Genomic DNA, 16,141 nt, shown 5'->3' with positions numbered 1-16,141 from the left:
TGCCATCTGTAGTCAAAGCGGTAGACCGAGATATGGAGAAATATATCTGGGTATCATCAGCATACTGATAACACCCAAACCCATGTCTCTGGATGATCTCTCCCAGCGGCTTCATATATATATTGAAAAGCATTGGGGACAGGATGGCGCCTTGAAGGCTGCAGTTATGTCAAAAGCAATGTTGGCACAGACATTTCTCTTTCTCAGTGTCAAAATCTTAACAATGGCAAAAGGTGCTGAACACTTCCAAAAGGTTTGACTTCTTGAGCTGAACTTCTGGAGAGCAAAACAATGGTCAACTTCAGATGGCCTTGTTTCAGTGGTGAAAGTCAGGTCAGGTTCATTGTTTGATTCAGTACTCCTGATGTTACAAGTGTCCATATTGGGCAAAACCACAAGTGAATAAGACTGGACCAAGATTTTATTTTTTTACAAACAGTATAAAAACATTGTAGCACCCAAAGCCATTATCACAGGGCTATTTACATTAATAATCTGAGGTAAAATATCATGCTTGGTTCAATTCTTCTACATTTAAAGTAGTCATGTGAAATGTATCCTTATTCTGCCCACCAATAGCTCAGCTGAAGGCCTTTATAAAGAAGCAATGGAAATCTATTTCTAGCTTCTTCTAAAACAGAGGCACTTGCCAACATAATAGAGAAACACAGATGCTGCAAGCTTCAGGATTTGCTATAGATTATGTTTTCGTGTATTCAGTTTACAACTTTGCCCCATCTTTTCCCACAGGAAACAAAGCAGAAAAACCATCATACAATATAGCTCTTCCATATTATTTACCATGTATAAATAATAATAAATGATATGCTTTTTCAGTCTTGATGGAAAGAGGAATGCATTGCACAAAACACAAAGTAAAGAGAAACACTGTAACTGCATTCAGCTGAAATGTTGTATAACAGAACCTGTGATTCATTGCAGAGCTTCCAAGATATATGAAAGATTGTATAAATCAATGGTTTTCAATCTTTGGTCCTACAGCTCTTTTGGATTTTAGCTTCCAGAATTCCTGACCATTATCAAAGCTGGTGCTTCTATGACCTGATGTTCAAAATGCATGGAGGACCAAAGTTTGAGAATTAGTGACCTACACTGAGACTTACTTCTAAATGAATAGTCACACTTACATAAACCTTTATGTAATCATTTCTGTTCTATCTTCAAAAAGTCCTGCTGGCTCTTTAACAGAACTTATTCGATATCATTTTCTGGAACTTACCTGGAAAAGGGTGGTAGCACCTGGTAACCTTGCTGGACTGAGGGGAGCAACTGGGCTGAGAGTACTCCAGAAATGGATACTGGAGAGCAAGGGGCTTGGAGTCAGCAAAATAGGTGTCTGAAGACATACAAAATAGTGTTAGAAAACAAGTTATAATAATATTTATTACCTGAAGCCCCCATTAACTTCAGCGTAATAACCAATCACTTGTTTCAACACCTCTCAGATGAGACGAGAACCCAAATAGGCAGCTGATAAAAAACTGGAATGTCATCACATATGAGTTTATCAGACAAAGGAAATTGGAAGTATAATCCAATGGCAATCCAAATGCAATCATGGGGTTTAACGTTATTGCGTGACAGACTACCACACGCAATTTCAGGCAATGGGAAGTCAGTCCGAACACAATCATGGGGTTTCACATTATTGAGTGATAGACTAATACATGCAATTTCGGGCAATGGGAAGCTATTTTCAAGCAATGGGAAGTCAGTTCGAATGCAATTTGAATTCACGTAAATTTGCTGAACTAGCGAATTCACGTAAATGCGTTCTGGCCCCACTTTCTTTTCATTCGAAATTAAGAGACATTCCTCCCATGTGATAAACTCCATAGAATGAGAGAGTGATTAATGTGTACACACCTAAAATGGGAGTCTGATGGAATAAATCTTACTGTCCTAGCTACAGCTCATGGAAAAATCTAAAAGAATGCAACTTCTTATTTTCTAGATGCCCTGGGTCCCATGCAGGGAGAAAGGCATGATCTAAATTCTAAAATACTGTACCTGCAGGACCAGTAACAGCATTTCACTTACCATGTCTGGGGCGAAAAGGTCTCTTAAGTAGGTTAACTACTTAACCATGGTTAAATAATTCAGAAAAGGTTGAAAGATTGCATGATCCCACATCTACTTTCTCTTCTATAGAGTGGAAATCTCCCATAAACTGTATCACACTATTATGACTACAACAACATAAACCGAGCTAGCATTCCTACTTAGTCTAGGACTTCTGTGTGTGTATGTGCTTTCAAGTCATTTGTCAAATTATGGAAACCTCGTGAATTTCACAGCACTTCCTTAGTACCTAAATTAAAACTAGTATATCATATCTTGTATTAAGCAAGAATTGTGCTATGTTTAGCTAATTTTATGTGGCAGTAGACATAACAAATAACGAGGCAAGAACAGTTTGCACTCCACAAGAAGAGGGTAGGGGAGATGTGATTTTACCACAACCTTCTAATAGCATTTTGTTGTTATGTACCTTCAAGTTGAACTGACTTATGGTGAGCATATCACAGGGTTTTCTTGGCAAGCTTACTTCAGAGGAGGTTTGTTATTGCCTTTCTCTTAAGCTAAGGGTGTGTGATCATCCCAATGTCACCCCGTGGGTTTCAATGGTCTCCAAGAGTCTTAGTCCAGCAACCACATTTAAATAACAAGGAACAGTGGATTGGATCAAGGATCTGCCTTACTTGAAGCAAAGGGGCTCTGCTCACTGAACATGCCTTCAATTGATTTTCAATTAGTGTCAGATTCAGGCTCCCCCCCCCCCCGCCCCCCGCCAACCTCATGTAGCATTTCTGTGGTTGCTATCTGGAAAAGGGAACAGGAAGTCCATAACCTCTTGCACATGTCTAAATTTGGGTTCCTATGTTGGCCCCTAATGGAAAGACATGAAATGACATGAAAAATCAGTTCAGGAAACTTGGATATCTCAGGATATTTATACTTCCACCACCAAATGTTTTAGCAAATTTAGGCATCCTGTACCCAACTTCCATTCTACTTATGTATATACAGACTAGACATATGTACTGAACAGATGCTGGTACTGTGGCAATGGATGTGAACACAATCAGCCCAGGAGAGGTTTCCATCTAGCCTCTGTTTCTGCTCCCATCTTTCAAGCTTTATGCTGCCCCACAAAACCAAAAATTACTGATATGAATCTTTTCCCCACCAAATTGCCCCTAATGCCTCCTAGGGACCTGACCTCTTCCCAGACCAATTTAGGCCCATGAAAGGGCTTTTCACCCCAGATCTTAAAAAGGCAAAAATGCCTCCCAAACCCTCTGGGGTATGCAATGAACCATCCCCCCCCCCCAAGTTTGGGAGTAGGATTTCTGGAGGGCACTAAAGACCACAAAACTGCCCTGAGGGATGCCTGTGGGCTGTACTTTCCCCATCCTACTCCATACTCATACAGGATTTTATTTAAAAACAGAAAACAGGATTACCTGCGAAAAAAGTGCTGGTGTAAGAGAAGCAGTAGGGAGAGAAGGGCTTAGTATTCCCAGAGGACTTGGGTCACTGCCAGTAATGACAAGAGCAGGGGCAATCTCCAGTCCTTTTGGCTTTCTAGTTCGGCTATTGCGAAGTTCCTTTTCTATTGTGGAGGAATCCTGCTCATTAAACTCCAAGACTTGATTGTGAGACTGCTCCAGCTGCTGGCAAGCATCAGACTCAGTGTCTGTGTCTATAACCAGATCAGGATTAGAATTTAAGGGTGGCAAAGGAGATCTGGAAGGAACCTGGAGAGCAGGAGAAATGGAGGCTGAAGGAGGCGTAGAGGTGAAATTGGTGGTTAAACTTGGCAAAGATGTTGAAGTTTCAGTAGGAGCCGCTTTTGGTATTACTAAAGACTCCAAGGCCCGGATACTTTCATCTGAGCTAGAAGGGAGGGTAGAGGAAGCTGATATAGAAGATGTTGGTTGAGTTGTCGAGGCAAGGGGTGATGGCAAAGACTTTTTGGAGGACATGGTCACAAATTTTATGACTGAAGGTGTAGACTCCTGAGGAATTTTTTTCTCTACCACTTTTTCAGTTGGGTTCTCCATCTTGATTGGCTTAAAGAGTTTTACACATGAGGATGAATTCAGGGAGTTCAAAGTAAATGAAGAATATAGGCCTGAGTGGATATAGTCATTGCGACTGGAGGATTTTGCACAAGACTGAGGCTTCTCTTTCCCACAGTTCTCCGTCTCCTTTATAGTGTTGTTTGCATCTACAGTGCCTGTCTGTGTTTCAGCATCACCCTCAATCCTACCAACTGCTAGTGGATCCATATTCAAAATTTCTGGATAGGACACAAACTTGTAAACAAATTTCTGACCATTCACTTTTTTAATTATATTCTGTAAAAAAAAGAAAAAAGTTATCAGGTACATTTCACAACTGTATTCTTGTCAGAGATGTGTGTCAGTTGGTCAAGCAGTTTGTCAAGCCTAACATTACCCAGGAAATTATTTGTCTTGCATGTAGGTACAACACAAGTTGATTTATTATGGGTTGGATCTAGATCAGTTCTTATAGAAGTTAACCTTTTTATACTACAATTCCTAGAATACTAAATCATCATGGCCACTGTTTCAGTTTTCAAAGAAAGTAACTTCCCCCAGCTCTGATTCAAAGTATCTTATCCCCACTGAAATCAATGCAAAAAGTAAGTTACACCTGATTTCAACAGAACCTAAGTAACTGATCCTGGATCAAAAGTTAAATCTCACTCCTAATTTGAAACCAAAGAGTAGCTTACAAGTTGACGGAAGGGCCACCAATCTATCTTCTAAGCAGGACACATTCTCTCTTAGTTTCACCTAGCCAGCAGCATTTGGGGATTCCAGAATCTTGTCTGTTTCAGAGCACAGCCATTTCATCCCTGTCCAGCCAGCCACTAATCAAAAAGTCCATCCATGATCAAAATAAGTGAAGATGACTCTGAAACTATATTACCATTTTTCAAAGCCTTGAAAATAATGAGCAGAGAGTAAGTCAATTATGTCCACATTTATGCCTTCGATTTAGAAGGCACTGAAACTGAAGCTCACATTCTGAAGATAGGCACAACATTCCCACGAGCGTGTGCATAATGTTCCAGCACCAAGGTTAAATATTCAAAAGAGAGAACGTTTATGTAACTTTTTGATGTAGCTGAAGGTAAACAAGTAGATGAAACCTTCTGCAGAACAGAATGAACAATAACCATTTCAATACATCTGAGCAATATTCTGTGGCACTTATCTTTTCTACTTACCAAAGTACACAGTTCAATCTGTGTAATGTAAAGTTAACATGTAATGCTTAATAGCCAAGCCAGTGATACCCTAATTTAAGTTCAGTACGCCAATTGGAGCTGACATTACTCCTGAAGACTTATTTTTTAATTCAAACATCCACATAAAGACAGGTACAAAACAAACCATTTATTAAGAGTTCATAATATATCAATATCCACTGTTCTCAGACAGTATTGATTAAAATTTATGGTGTTCCTCTGCTTTCAAAAAAAAATAGAGAGAGAATGAAACAGTGCCTGTGCTGAGAAGGAAGGACAGGTCCCTCATGCTATAAACTGTTCTTCAAGAAGTCATTCAAACATATTTGAAATAAAGCAGAGGGATGTAGGAGGCTACTCAGCTTCAAATCTAAAGCAGAATATTTCAGAGAGACACAAAATGCTATTTACTGCCCTCCCATGAAGTTAATGTGTATTGTTAGACTCCCATCTCCCCTAACTTTGTACTATCTTCTGGTGACCAGGCAACTGGTTCTCATGAAAGCTTCAATTAATTGCCAGAGATAGATTTTCCATAAATTATTAAAATTATGTATTTAAATTTTTTTAACAGCAAGGACATACATGTCTAAATCACAGCTATAAGCAAGGCAGTGCCTATGCTTGTTAAGCAATCAAAACTGGGAATTATTTGTTTGACAGGCTTATACTCTGAAGACAATCACACTCACTCATAGGGCCAGCCCTGTCATTAGGCAGAATATGGGAATCACATCAGGCAGCAAAGTGCCGGGAAGATAGATGTATGCCATACAAGCTCTAAAGAAAGCTGCCCTGCTGCCAGTAATAATAAAAGAGTCAACTGACAGTCCAGTCAGCTTTTGTACATGGAGTGGGAGGTGGCACTACTGTGGATAAGGCCTATTCATTCAACTAAGGAAGACCAACAACATTTTTCTTATTTACATTTCACTTCAGCTTAATAATCATGGGGCAGCTAAATCAATATAATCTCCCCTGAAGTGAAGGAGAACATCCACAAAGCTCATTAAACAAAAGCAATAATGTAAGAAGGTTAAAAGCCTCTGGGGCAAACAAAAGACTGAGTTACCTTCACATAATAATATCTGAGAGCACGACTGAGTTTGTCGTAGTTCATACTGGGCTTGTTCTTACGGATCCCCCAGAGGCGCGCCACTTCTTCTGCCTGCAGAAGCTTGAACTCTCCGTCATTGGAGGTCCAACAAATGAGATCCTTATTCCGAGGTTCCTGAAGAAGTTGCAAAAGGAACTGCCACAAGGTGATCGCGCTGTCCATAGCAGTGAGCTGAAATTCAAAGAAAGATAGGGGAAAAGATTACCACAGAAGCCATCCAAACCATCTGGAGACATGTGTATAATCTCCATAGCTGATGGTGAGCAGGAGAGAAGGTGCATTCACTCCAATTCCTACCATGAGACAAGAAAGTTGGGCTGCCAATAGAAGCTAAACACAAAAGGCTTAGGAGTCCTGCACAATGTCCAACACTTTCTCCTCCTTCTATAACCAAGAAAATCCAGCAAATGCCACACTCAGCAAAGGATAGGAGAGACCCTCTCATGACCACAGCAGTTTACAACATACCATGTAGCTGCTGACATAAGGACCACCAAACACAGTGTCCAAACACAAATCAAGGAATACGAATGACACTGCAGTCTGGGTCAGCCAGAAAAATCAACAGTAGCAGAACATGTTATAAACCATCCTAGGCATAAAATGCTGTTTGAAAACACTGTAATTCTGGACCATGCCAACAACTATCAAGTCAGAATGGACAGGGAAGTCATTAAAATCCATAAACACCTGGACAACTTCAGCAGGAAAGAAGAAACCCTTAATTAAACACTGGTCCTGAAAAACACCAAAATCAAGACCCAGTAAATGCAAATGAAAACCACCCAAGGTGAGGGGGGTTTCCCAGCAGACAATGGTTCATTAATTAAATAGACACCCTGAGGCCATTCAACAACAGAACAAGACACAGATCAACATGTAAATCACTTCTTCTCAACCATAAACACTCCACTCTCTTCTGTGCCAGCATTCTCTGAAGATGCCAGCCACAACTGCTGGGGAAATGTCAGGAATAAATTCTTCTAGAACATGGCCTCATATGCTGAAAAACCCACAAAAAACTAAGGATGCCAACCATGAAAGCCTTTCACTTCACTTTCTCCTTTTCTTATGAAGCCATATATTGCCTCCTTTAGCTAAATTAGGTCAGCTTGGAGAGTCACATTCACTCCTTAAATTTTTCTGTAGAAAGTCTATGTGGGGTTAAACTATTGTCTGAAAAGAAATTGTGCCATTGTAACAGTCAAAGAAGACTTCTCTTCCATTCAAGGCAAAAACAGCACAACACAAAAACGAAAGCAACTCTGCATACATATCCTTTCTCTGTTTAAAAAAATAAAGAAAAAGATCATTACTGCTACAATGGGGAAGGGGAGGATTTATTTGTTCGAGGACAGATCTGCATTTAGCTTTGGGCACTGAAATGTGTTTTTTGGTTAAATCTAAGTCACTAACTTTGACACCAAACAAATTGGAGAATGAAAGTCTCCAAGACTATAGGCCATTTCCCATATTATGTTTTACCAGTGAGCCTATGTTTGCAACTCTGTACAAACTTCACAAGGGACCTCAGGAAAAATTCGCTTCCTGATGGGTCTACCTGCAGTTCCACACATTTGCAAAGACGTCTTTGGCCTGTTACAGACAGGCCAAAATAAAGCTGCTTCGAGTCACTTTGGCGGTATGGTATTTCAATGATGCATGCGTCCAAAGAGTCCAAAAGCTGCACCAAAACCACGCTCTAGTCCTAAGGACTGGAGTGCAGCTTTGGTGCAGCTTCCAGACTCTTAGGACTCATGTATCATTGAAATATCATACATCCAAAGTGACTCGAAGCAGCTTTATTTTGGCCTGTCTGTAACAGGCCCTTAGTCACATTCACATGGTGCAGTCTTAAGCCGGTACCTAAAAAAAGGAATGTGCCAAATGGCTCTAACCTTCAAGGCTAACTTGAATGATAAGATATAACGAGTTGGGATGGTTAAAGATACAGAGATTTATAACCATCACATCAAAAGCCAATCAAAAATCTGCTTCCTGCCCCTTCTTCAAAGAAGAGAGGATGAGCAGCAAGGTAGCCATGAGGTTGGGCAACTACAGAGTGCTGTAGTATCTGTAGCTGGGTGGATCATACATGCTGTCCCCACACCTCAGGTGTCACACACCTCAGGTGTCACAAAAACTATACTGGGAAGAGCGAGCCTCAAAATAACTGGTACGTTTAGTAGCTATGCACAGTCCTGCAATGGCAACCTCTGTTTGTTTATAAAATATCATGTTAAAACTGCCCTTAGCAATGAAAGAAGGGAATTCTGAAAACAAGGGGGAATTTGCATGTGTTCCTAAATCTATTCAGTTTCGAGGGTTGTACACATTCTTATCATTAACCTAAGTGCTGAATTTGCTTCTTAACTGTCTCTTGCAGAATTTTGAATGCTGCAGCCAGCAATATGCCAGAAACTCCCACTGTTCGAGGAGGATGTAGCCACAGCAAGTCATCCCTTAATTACTTCTTATATGGATTACTGTAACATACTCTACATGGAGATGTCCTTGAAAGATGTCCATGAACTACAACTCATGCAGGAAATTATAAACAGACTTTTGTGAAGCATGTGTTTTACAGAGCATATGGCACAGGTCCTGGATTAACTTCTCTTTCAGTTCATTTCTAAGCATTTATAAAGTGTTGATTTATAAAGTTGGATTTATAAAACTCCCAGCTGGTTTAGAGCAGGCATAGGCAACTTTGGAATGTCTCAGGGCCAGTCTTGAAAATAAACAAAAATATCAAAACTGGAAGTGATCACTGACGTATTTTCAAGTTTTGATTATGTGGGTTCAGGGGCTTGCAGGGTACTGTGACCTCTTAAAAGTCAAAATCATTTCTGCTGTTAAATTAAGTTGTCGAGGGAACATTGGGCATTGGGGAGGTCTACAGGATGTGGCAGGCCAAACTTTGCCTGCCCTGGTTTACAACCACAATTTCTGAAGAACCAACATTCAGATTGATAGACAGACAGACAGGGCATAGGGCTGTTGTATTGAGTTTTTAATGGTGTTTAATGTCACTCTCAATTTTTTATTGATTGAGTTGGATATTACACATATCTAGTGGCTATTAGGCAAAAAATGTAATAAATGTATTAAATATATGAGTACTATACACAGAGAATAAATACAGTTGACCTTCCCTATCCACAGATTCCTTATCCATGGATTCAGCCATCTACAGTTTGAAAATATTTTTTAAATATATAAATTCCAAAAAGCAAATATTTATTTTACCCATTTAAGTGTGGGGTTTCCATTTCACTACACCACTGTATTTAATGGGACTTGAGTCTCCATAGATTTTGGTATCCACATGGGGTGCTGGAACTGAACTCCAGCAGATACCAAGGCTCACTGTATTCACAAAATGCTACCTATATACCATATATACTTGACTATAAGTCAATCTCATGTATATCAAGCTCAGGTTTGGGGACCAAAATTATGGATTTTGATATGACCCATGGATAAGTCAAGTGTAAAATGTAAGAGCATGTAAGAAAGGATCTAAAGGATGAAGGAAAGCAATGCCAAAGAACTTACAAAATTCCAGGAGACATAACTGTTTCGTGCTTACACTAGGCTGGCTGGATGAGACAGTAGAGGGGAAACTCAGTGCTTCCAGGACAGATTGCATTCTTGTCTTTCACCAGGTGATGGTTCCTTGTTTTACAAGAGTAAAAGTACAGTACTCACATTGACCTGTGGATAAGTCAACCCAGGTTTTCTGGGTCAATTTTTGAACTAGAATTTCTTGACATATACATGGGTATATACCGTAAGCAAATGGGAAGTATGGAAACTCCAGGATAGTATTAGCTTACAGTTCAAACCTGTTACTTTCAGAGTTGTTACCTAAGACACTATACCCACCTGGAAAGGAACTAAATGTACATCTGGAGGTGTTCCTTCAGGTTTTTACTGTAGCTGCTCATACAGCTGAATCAGTAAAGCCACTCTTCTTTATAGTCTGTTAGCCTTGCAACTGCAGAAACATATCCAGCTACTTATACTGAAGAAAAAGAAATGTTCACCCAACCTCAACAATATATTCATGATCTCCACTCACATACAGAATTAATATTTGGGAACTCATTTTATTTAAGCAAGAACTATCCATCCAACTGATAGATTTCTATGCAGTACAATCTAAAGCACCAGAGCTTGGATCCAAAAGCTCCTTTTTACATGTCAAGCGTTTTCCTGTTTCTTTGTTTTTATTTTATATTGCTTTCATTTTCTTTTCTTCTATAGAGGTAGCCAGGTATGTGTGTTTCAACAAAAGCAGCATAGTCCACAAAAGCTCATGTGGTAATAAGTGTGTCAGTTTTTAAGGTGCCACAGGTGTTGTAGACAATATGAACACTTCTCAATTTCAAAAGCATGCTTGTCCATGAAATTTGATGTGCGTGGGAAATTATTATAAACACAAATTTAAACTGTGCATTTGGATGCCTGCCATGTATCTGCTATTAATCATTTCAATGTTAGCATATCCATTTGACAACTGAACAAAATGAGGCAATGTAACCACACTGTTGATGCTACAGAAGTTTTAAAAAATGTATATACTCATGTGTAAGACTACAAATTTTAGTCCATGAATTGACCCCAAAACCCTGGATCCATTGGTCAGTGTAATTACTGTATGTTAACTCTTATCAAAAAGGAACCATCCCCTTCTCTGATTAGTGACAAAAGGTGAGAGCTTAGTCCACCCCAGGAGCTCTGACCTCCTCTATTCTTTCCACATTGATGCCACTTCTTAATTTTTTGAATGCCTGGGTGGTAAAATGGCAGCAGTAGCAGCTCTTTGGCACTTCCCCTCAAAGGTGTGCCAAGAGGAATTGAACTTTGCAGGATTTGAATGAGACATTTGTATATGTCAGCCTTTCTGGGTTAAAATCAGACAAAGTTATCATTTTAAAGTCTGTAATCACTGCTAACATAGTCGCCATTGTCTTTGCTTTGTCTTTTCATCCTTTTTGATATGTGTGCATGTCCTTAACCCTGCTTGTGTCTGGTTGCCTTCGCCACAAATTGCACAGCCATAATTTATCGTAATTCTCTTCTCATCCATCCAGCCTTTAGGGGGGAACACAAATATGTCTGCTAAAAGTCTGAAAGTTTTTTGATGTAATTTTCCTTTCCATTGTCCTTTACATCCTTTGTCACATGCCCCTAAGTTTTATTCTTGATTTATTCAAGGGTCTTATCAAAATCCATAATTTTGGCTCCCAAACCTGCCCTCAATGTATACATGAGGTAGACTTGCAGTCGAGTATATATGGTAATACAATAGGACAATACTGAGGCACAAGATAAAATATATATAAGCTCTACTGAAATCTTCAAAAGAAACACAGGTTAAGACTGAAGAGATACCCAAACTCACAGTGAGGAAAAGCGATCAACATCTCAAATGGCTATCTCTTCAGATGTCTAAAAATTCAAAGTAGGGATCAAAAACAAGTCACTTTTGTATAAAATATTGATGATTTTTTTCAACCATATTTCAAAATACAGTGGACCCTTGTTATATACTGGGGTTTGGTTCCAAGATCCCCCGAGTATAAAAAAATCCATGTATGCTCAAGTCCCATTAAATATAATGACATAGCTAAATGGTGTCCCTTATAAAAAATGGAAAATCAAGGTTTGATATTTGAAATTTATACTTTTTTTAACATTTTCAAACTGTGTATGCTTGAATCTGTGTATTAAAAATCCGTGTATAAGAAGGGCCGACTGTATGCTATTTATGAAATTATTTTCATGTTCAATAATGTTCTAAATTTTCACTGTAAACTTCTGAGTGACATTAGATGGGAAAGTGGTCTATATATTCAACTCAAAATAAGCAAAATGCCAATTGCCAGTTTAAACCTATGTCTTATTACATCCAAAAATAAATCAACCAAATTTTTGATTAATATCCTTAAAGAATATTCTGTCCCCAACATCAGTATATACTTGAAAAGTAAAACTATGTAAGAAGCCCACAAAGAACTAGGGCAGAAGATTATGGTATTATGATATCCTCAACCGAAGGGGTGGGTAAGGTGCAGCCTTCCAGGAATGCTTTTGTGGTCAATACCTCCATAATCCCCAGACTATCTTCTTTCTGGCCAGAAAACAAGGATGAAGTAATGCTCCTGGTGCAACAATTTACCTTTTAAATAGGTTGCAAGCTCTCTTTATACTGTTTAACCTTAAAAAATATGCAGTTTTTGAGAACCAGAAGTGGACTTCCAGGCGTTTTCATTTTATTTTTCAGTAGTCCATGTGGCCTCTGAAGGATCATAAATATGGCCCTCAAACCTGCCACAGTTGCTATAGATAGCTATAGACTGATCCCTGGTGCAGAGATAAGGCACACATCCTTAACACACAAATTAGTGGATTACATCCTCACTCCTCCGCATTGCTAGTTCCTTTCAGGTGCTGAAAGTATGCTCTCATTTAAAGAGAATTCATTTGGATCAATGGAAGCAATCTTCACCCAACTATTCCCCCCAAAGCCCCCTCTTTAAGATGCATTAGTGGAAGATCTTCTAACAGGTTAAATGATTGGAGTGTAGCCCCTCAAACATTTCTCCTCTCATTCCAGTTCCTCTCCTTGAATCAGCAACACACAACTGCATCTAACAGCCACTCACCACACTAAGAGTTGGAAATTTGCAGTGCCCCCCTCCATGCAGAAGCAATTCCCTTCTCTCTGGGTGGCCCTATTTCACTGCCATGTTGGTTTGCAGAGGGCCATCCCTTCTGGCCCTACAGGCTAAAAATATTTATACATGCTCCTGTATTGTAGCCTAAACCCTTTTTGTTTTAAGCAAACAAACCTGTGATCTTGCAAGCATTTCCAGCAAAGAAATCAACATTCAAAGGAAAAAGAGCAATCTTACAGAGTCGATTACAAATAGCTCCCTTTTCTTCCAGAGATCAAAGTCCTGAACGGAAATGCAATATTTCAATGCTTTGAGCCGTTGTTCTCATCCAAGTTCCTGGCATGCAGGAACGCATGTGAGCACTCTCATATTCCCTGCTCATTTTGTGGCACAAAAGAAAACCCTAGTGTTTTCAAACAAAGACATAAGAATGTCCAATCTCACTGATTGCTTCAGAACTAAGTGTTCAGAATTATACCTGCAGAGATCTTTAACACAATCAACAATATGTATACAGCACTAAGAAACTCTCAAACCTTTTTCAAGAGAAGTGAGACAGAAGATCTTCCACTAAAAAAACTCCCATTGCTGGGAAATCCAAGTGACAGCAGTTGGTAAACATGAACTTCTTTGCTAGTTTTGGACTTTTTAAAAATATACATTTGTTTGTTTTTCCAGTTAGCTCCTACCAGCCACAAAAACATCCTGCTGTATCTCTCTGCTCCAGTTGCCACCCACTGCCATCTCTTGACCAGGACAGCAGCAAAAAGTACACAGCAAACAGCACAGGGCTGGCAAGAAGGCTATTCATCAAGCAACACAGAGCAATGACAATAAAGAAGAAGACCGCTGTGGAAGATGAGATATGGAATAAATAAATAAAAAGTATGGATAATATAAGGATGATCAAGGAAAGGAGAGTCAAGGTGGTGTAGTGGTTTGTGCACTGACTATGACTCTAGATAAAAAGGGTTCAAATCCCCCTTGGCCATGAATACCAATGACTGAATTTGGGCAAATCACTTTCTCTCAGCCTCAGAGGAAGGCAAAAGCAAACCCCTCTGAGCAAATCCTTCCAAGAAAACCCTGTGATAGGTCCACCTTAGAGTCATCATAAATCAGGAATGACTTATAGAATCATAGAATTGTAGAGTTGGAAGAGACCACAGGGCCATCCAGTCCAACCCTCCTGCCATGCAGGAAATCTCAGTCAAAGCATCCCCATTGACAGATGGCCATCCAGCCTCTGCTTAAAGACTTCCAAAGAAGGAGACTCCACTACACTCCGAGGGAGTTTGTTCCACTGTTGAACAGCCCTTACTGTCAGGAAGTTCTTCCTAATGTTGAGGTGGAATCTCTTTTCCTGTAGCTTGCATCCATTGCTCCGGGTCCTGTTTTCTGGAGCTGCAGAAAACAAGCTTGCTCCCTCCTCAATATGACATCCCTTCAAATATTTAAACAGGGCTATCATATCACCTCTTAACCTTCTTTGAAAGCACACAACAACAAGAACAACAACAAATAAAGGGAAAAGAAAAATCGCCTAGATCAATGACTACAAAAGGTCAGCTGTTGCAAGAACAGTTTAAAGCAAACCTGGCAATCACTATAAACAGTGTATTGAAATGGCAAAATGCTAACAGATTCTGAAAAAAATTTTTTTTATAGGGCAGGAAAGTGTAAACAAAATGGGAGAGCCAAAGGTTAAAAAATGATTCAGAAAAACAGTAATATACAGATTCAGGCGGTTCAACAATAATCTGCAGCAAACAGTAGAAAGGAAAGGCTGATAGAAAACACCATCCAAAAGTTTTTGGCCATCAGGAAAGAAAACAAAGAGGTATGTCTGTCAGATTCAGACAACAAAGGATGAACCAGTTGTGCTTTCCACTGGTTTGGGCATATCTTCATCTTTATTGATACCTGACCTTTTGCCAAAGCTCAAGGCAACTTGCAAATTAAAACAAGTACCATATAGCTAAAAACATACAAAAGGTTAACATTAAAATGTAATTAAACTAGTCACAATATTAAACCGTTTACAACATACAATTTAAAGTAATAAAAATTAACCTAAAATAACACAATTAAAACAGTACAGCAGCCTCTTAAAATCCCTTTCTTTAAAAAGCTTCAGTTGTAAAAGTGTCAGAGTAAGTCTTTGCCTGGTTAGAGCAGGAGAAGAAGGAAAGGGGCTATTCTGGCCTCTCTAGCAAGGGATTTCCACAAAAAAGGGGCAGCTACCAAGAAGGTCCTGCCACACATCTCTATCCATCTTCCCTGTGAAGATGGTGGGACCATGAGAAGGGACTCTTTGAAGAATCTCAGGGCCTAGGCAGACTCATACAGGGAGGCCTGTCAAGGAGCCTGGACTGAAGCCACAATCAGGATTGTTAGAAGAGAAATGCAAGGCAAAGTTTGCCCGTACTTTCAACTGCCTGTTTTCAAGGTGCAATGTGTTAATGATATTAGTTAAAAGTTTAAGAGGGTAGGAAATGCACACAGACTATGTTCACATTGGTAACTGGACACCTTAAAACTCTGGTACCATTACCACAGATCCAATCCACACTGCAGAGATAATCAGTTTGAGACTGCTTTAACTGTCCTAGCTCAATGCTAGGAAATTCTGGGAACTATAGTTTTGTGAGACATTTAGTCTTCTCTGTCAGAGAGCTCTGGTTCCACAAATAAACTACAATTCCCAGGATTCCCTAACAGTAAGTCAGGGCAGTTCATGCAGTGTCAAAGTGGGTTATTTCTGCAGTGTGGACTGGACCACAAAGAAGCCAAATGCATGGACTGCTTTTAAAGAGGGCTATTACTCACATTTCCAGCTTTTAAAAGTAGCTATTTATTCCTCATATTCCCAGTTTGCGTGCCTGCGATAGGTAATGTAACAACAACAACAAAAGAAGTATGGATTTCCCCACATGACCTCTGTCCTTATTAAATAAGCAGCCAGAAGAGAGGTTGTGATCTCCTTTACTGCAGAAATACAGGATAAAACTTGTTGCCGTTCACAGGGTGAGG

General features: G+C 39.5%; 1 protein-coding gene across 1 annotated transcript in view; it reads right to left on the bottom strand.

Moving 5' to 3' along the window:
• The window catches only part of ELK4 (ETS transcription factor ELK4), a 29,949-nt gene that overhangs the window by 10,621 nt on the left and 3,187 nt on the right, over window positions 1-16,141 (bottom strand). The window contains exons 2-4 of the mRNA XM_089514508.1: window positions 6,378-6,593; window positions 3,489-4,385; window positions 1,241-1,357 (exon numbers count right to left, since the gene is read on the bottom strand). Coding sequence (XP_089370634.1) covers window positions 1,241-1,357; window positions 3,489-4,385; window positions 6,378-6,584 — 1,221 coding nt within the window. The 5' untranslated portion in view covers window positions 6,585-6,593. The remainder of the gene's footprint in view (window positions 1-1,240; window positions 1,358-3,488; window positions 4,386-6,377; window positions 6,594-16,141) is intronic.

This window comes from Sceloporus occidentalis, unplaced genomic scaffold (genome assembly GCF_023333645.1).
Source record: "Sceloporus occidentalis isolate IW3139 unplaced genomic scaffold, rSceOcc1.0.p SCAF_3, whole genome shotgun sequence".
Classification (NCBI taxonomy): Eukaryota; Metazoa; Chordata; class Lepidosauria; order Squamata; family Phrynosomatidae; genus Sceloporus; species Sceloporus occidentalis.
The sequence above is the reverse complement of the archived record's forward strand: the minus strand, read 5'-3'. Positions and strand labels throughout refer to the sequence as shown.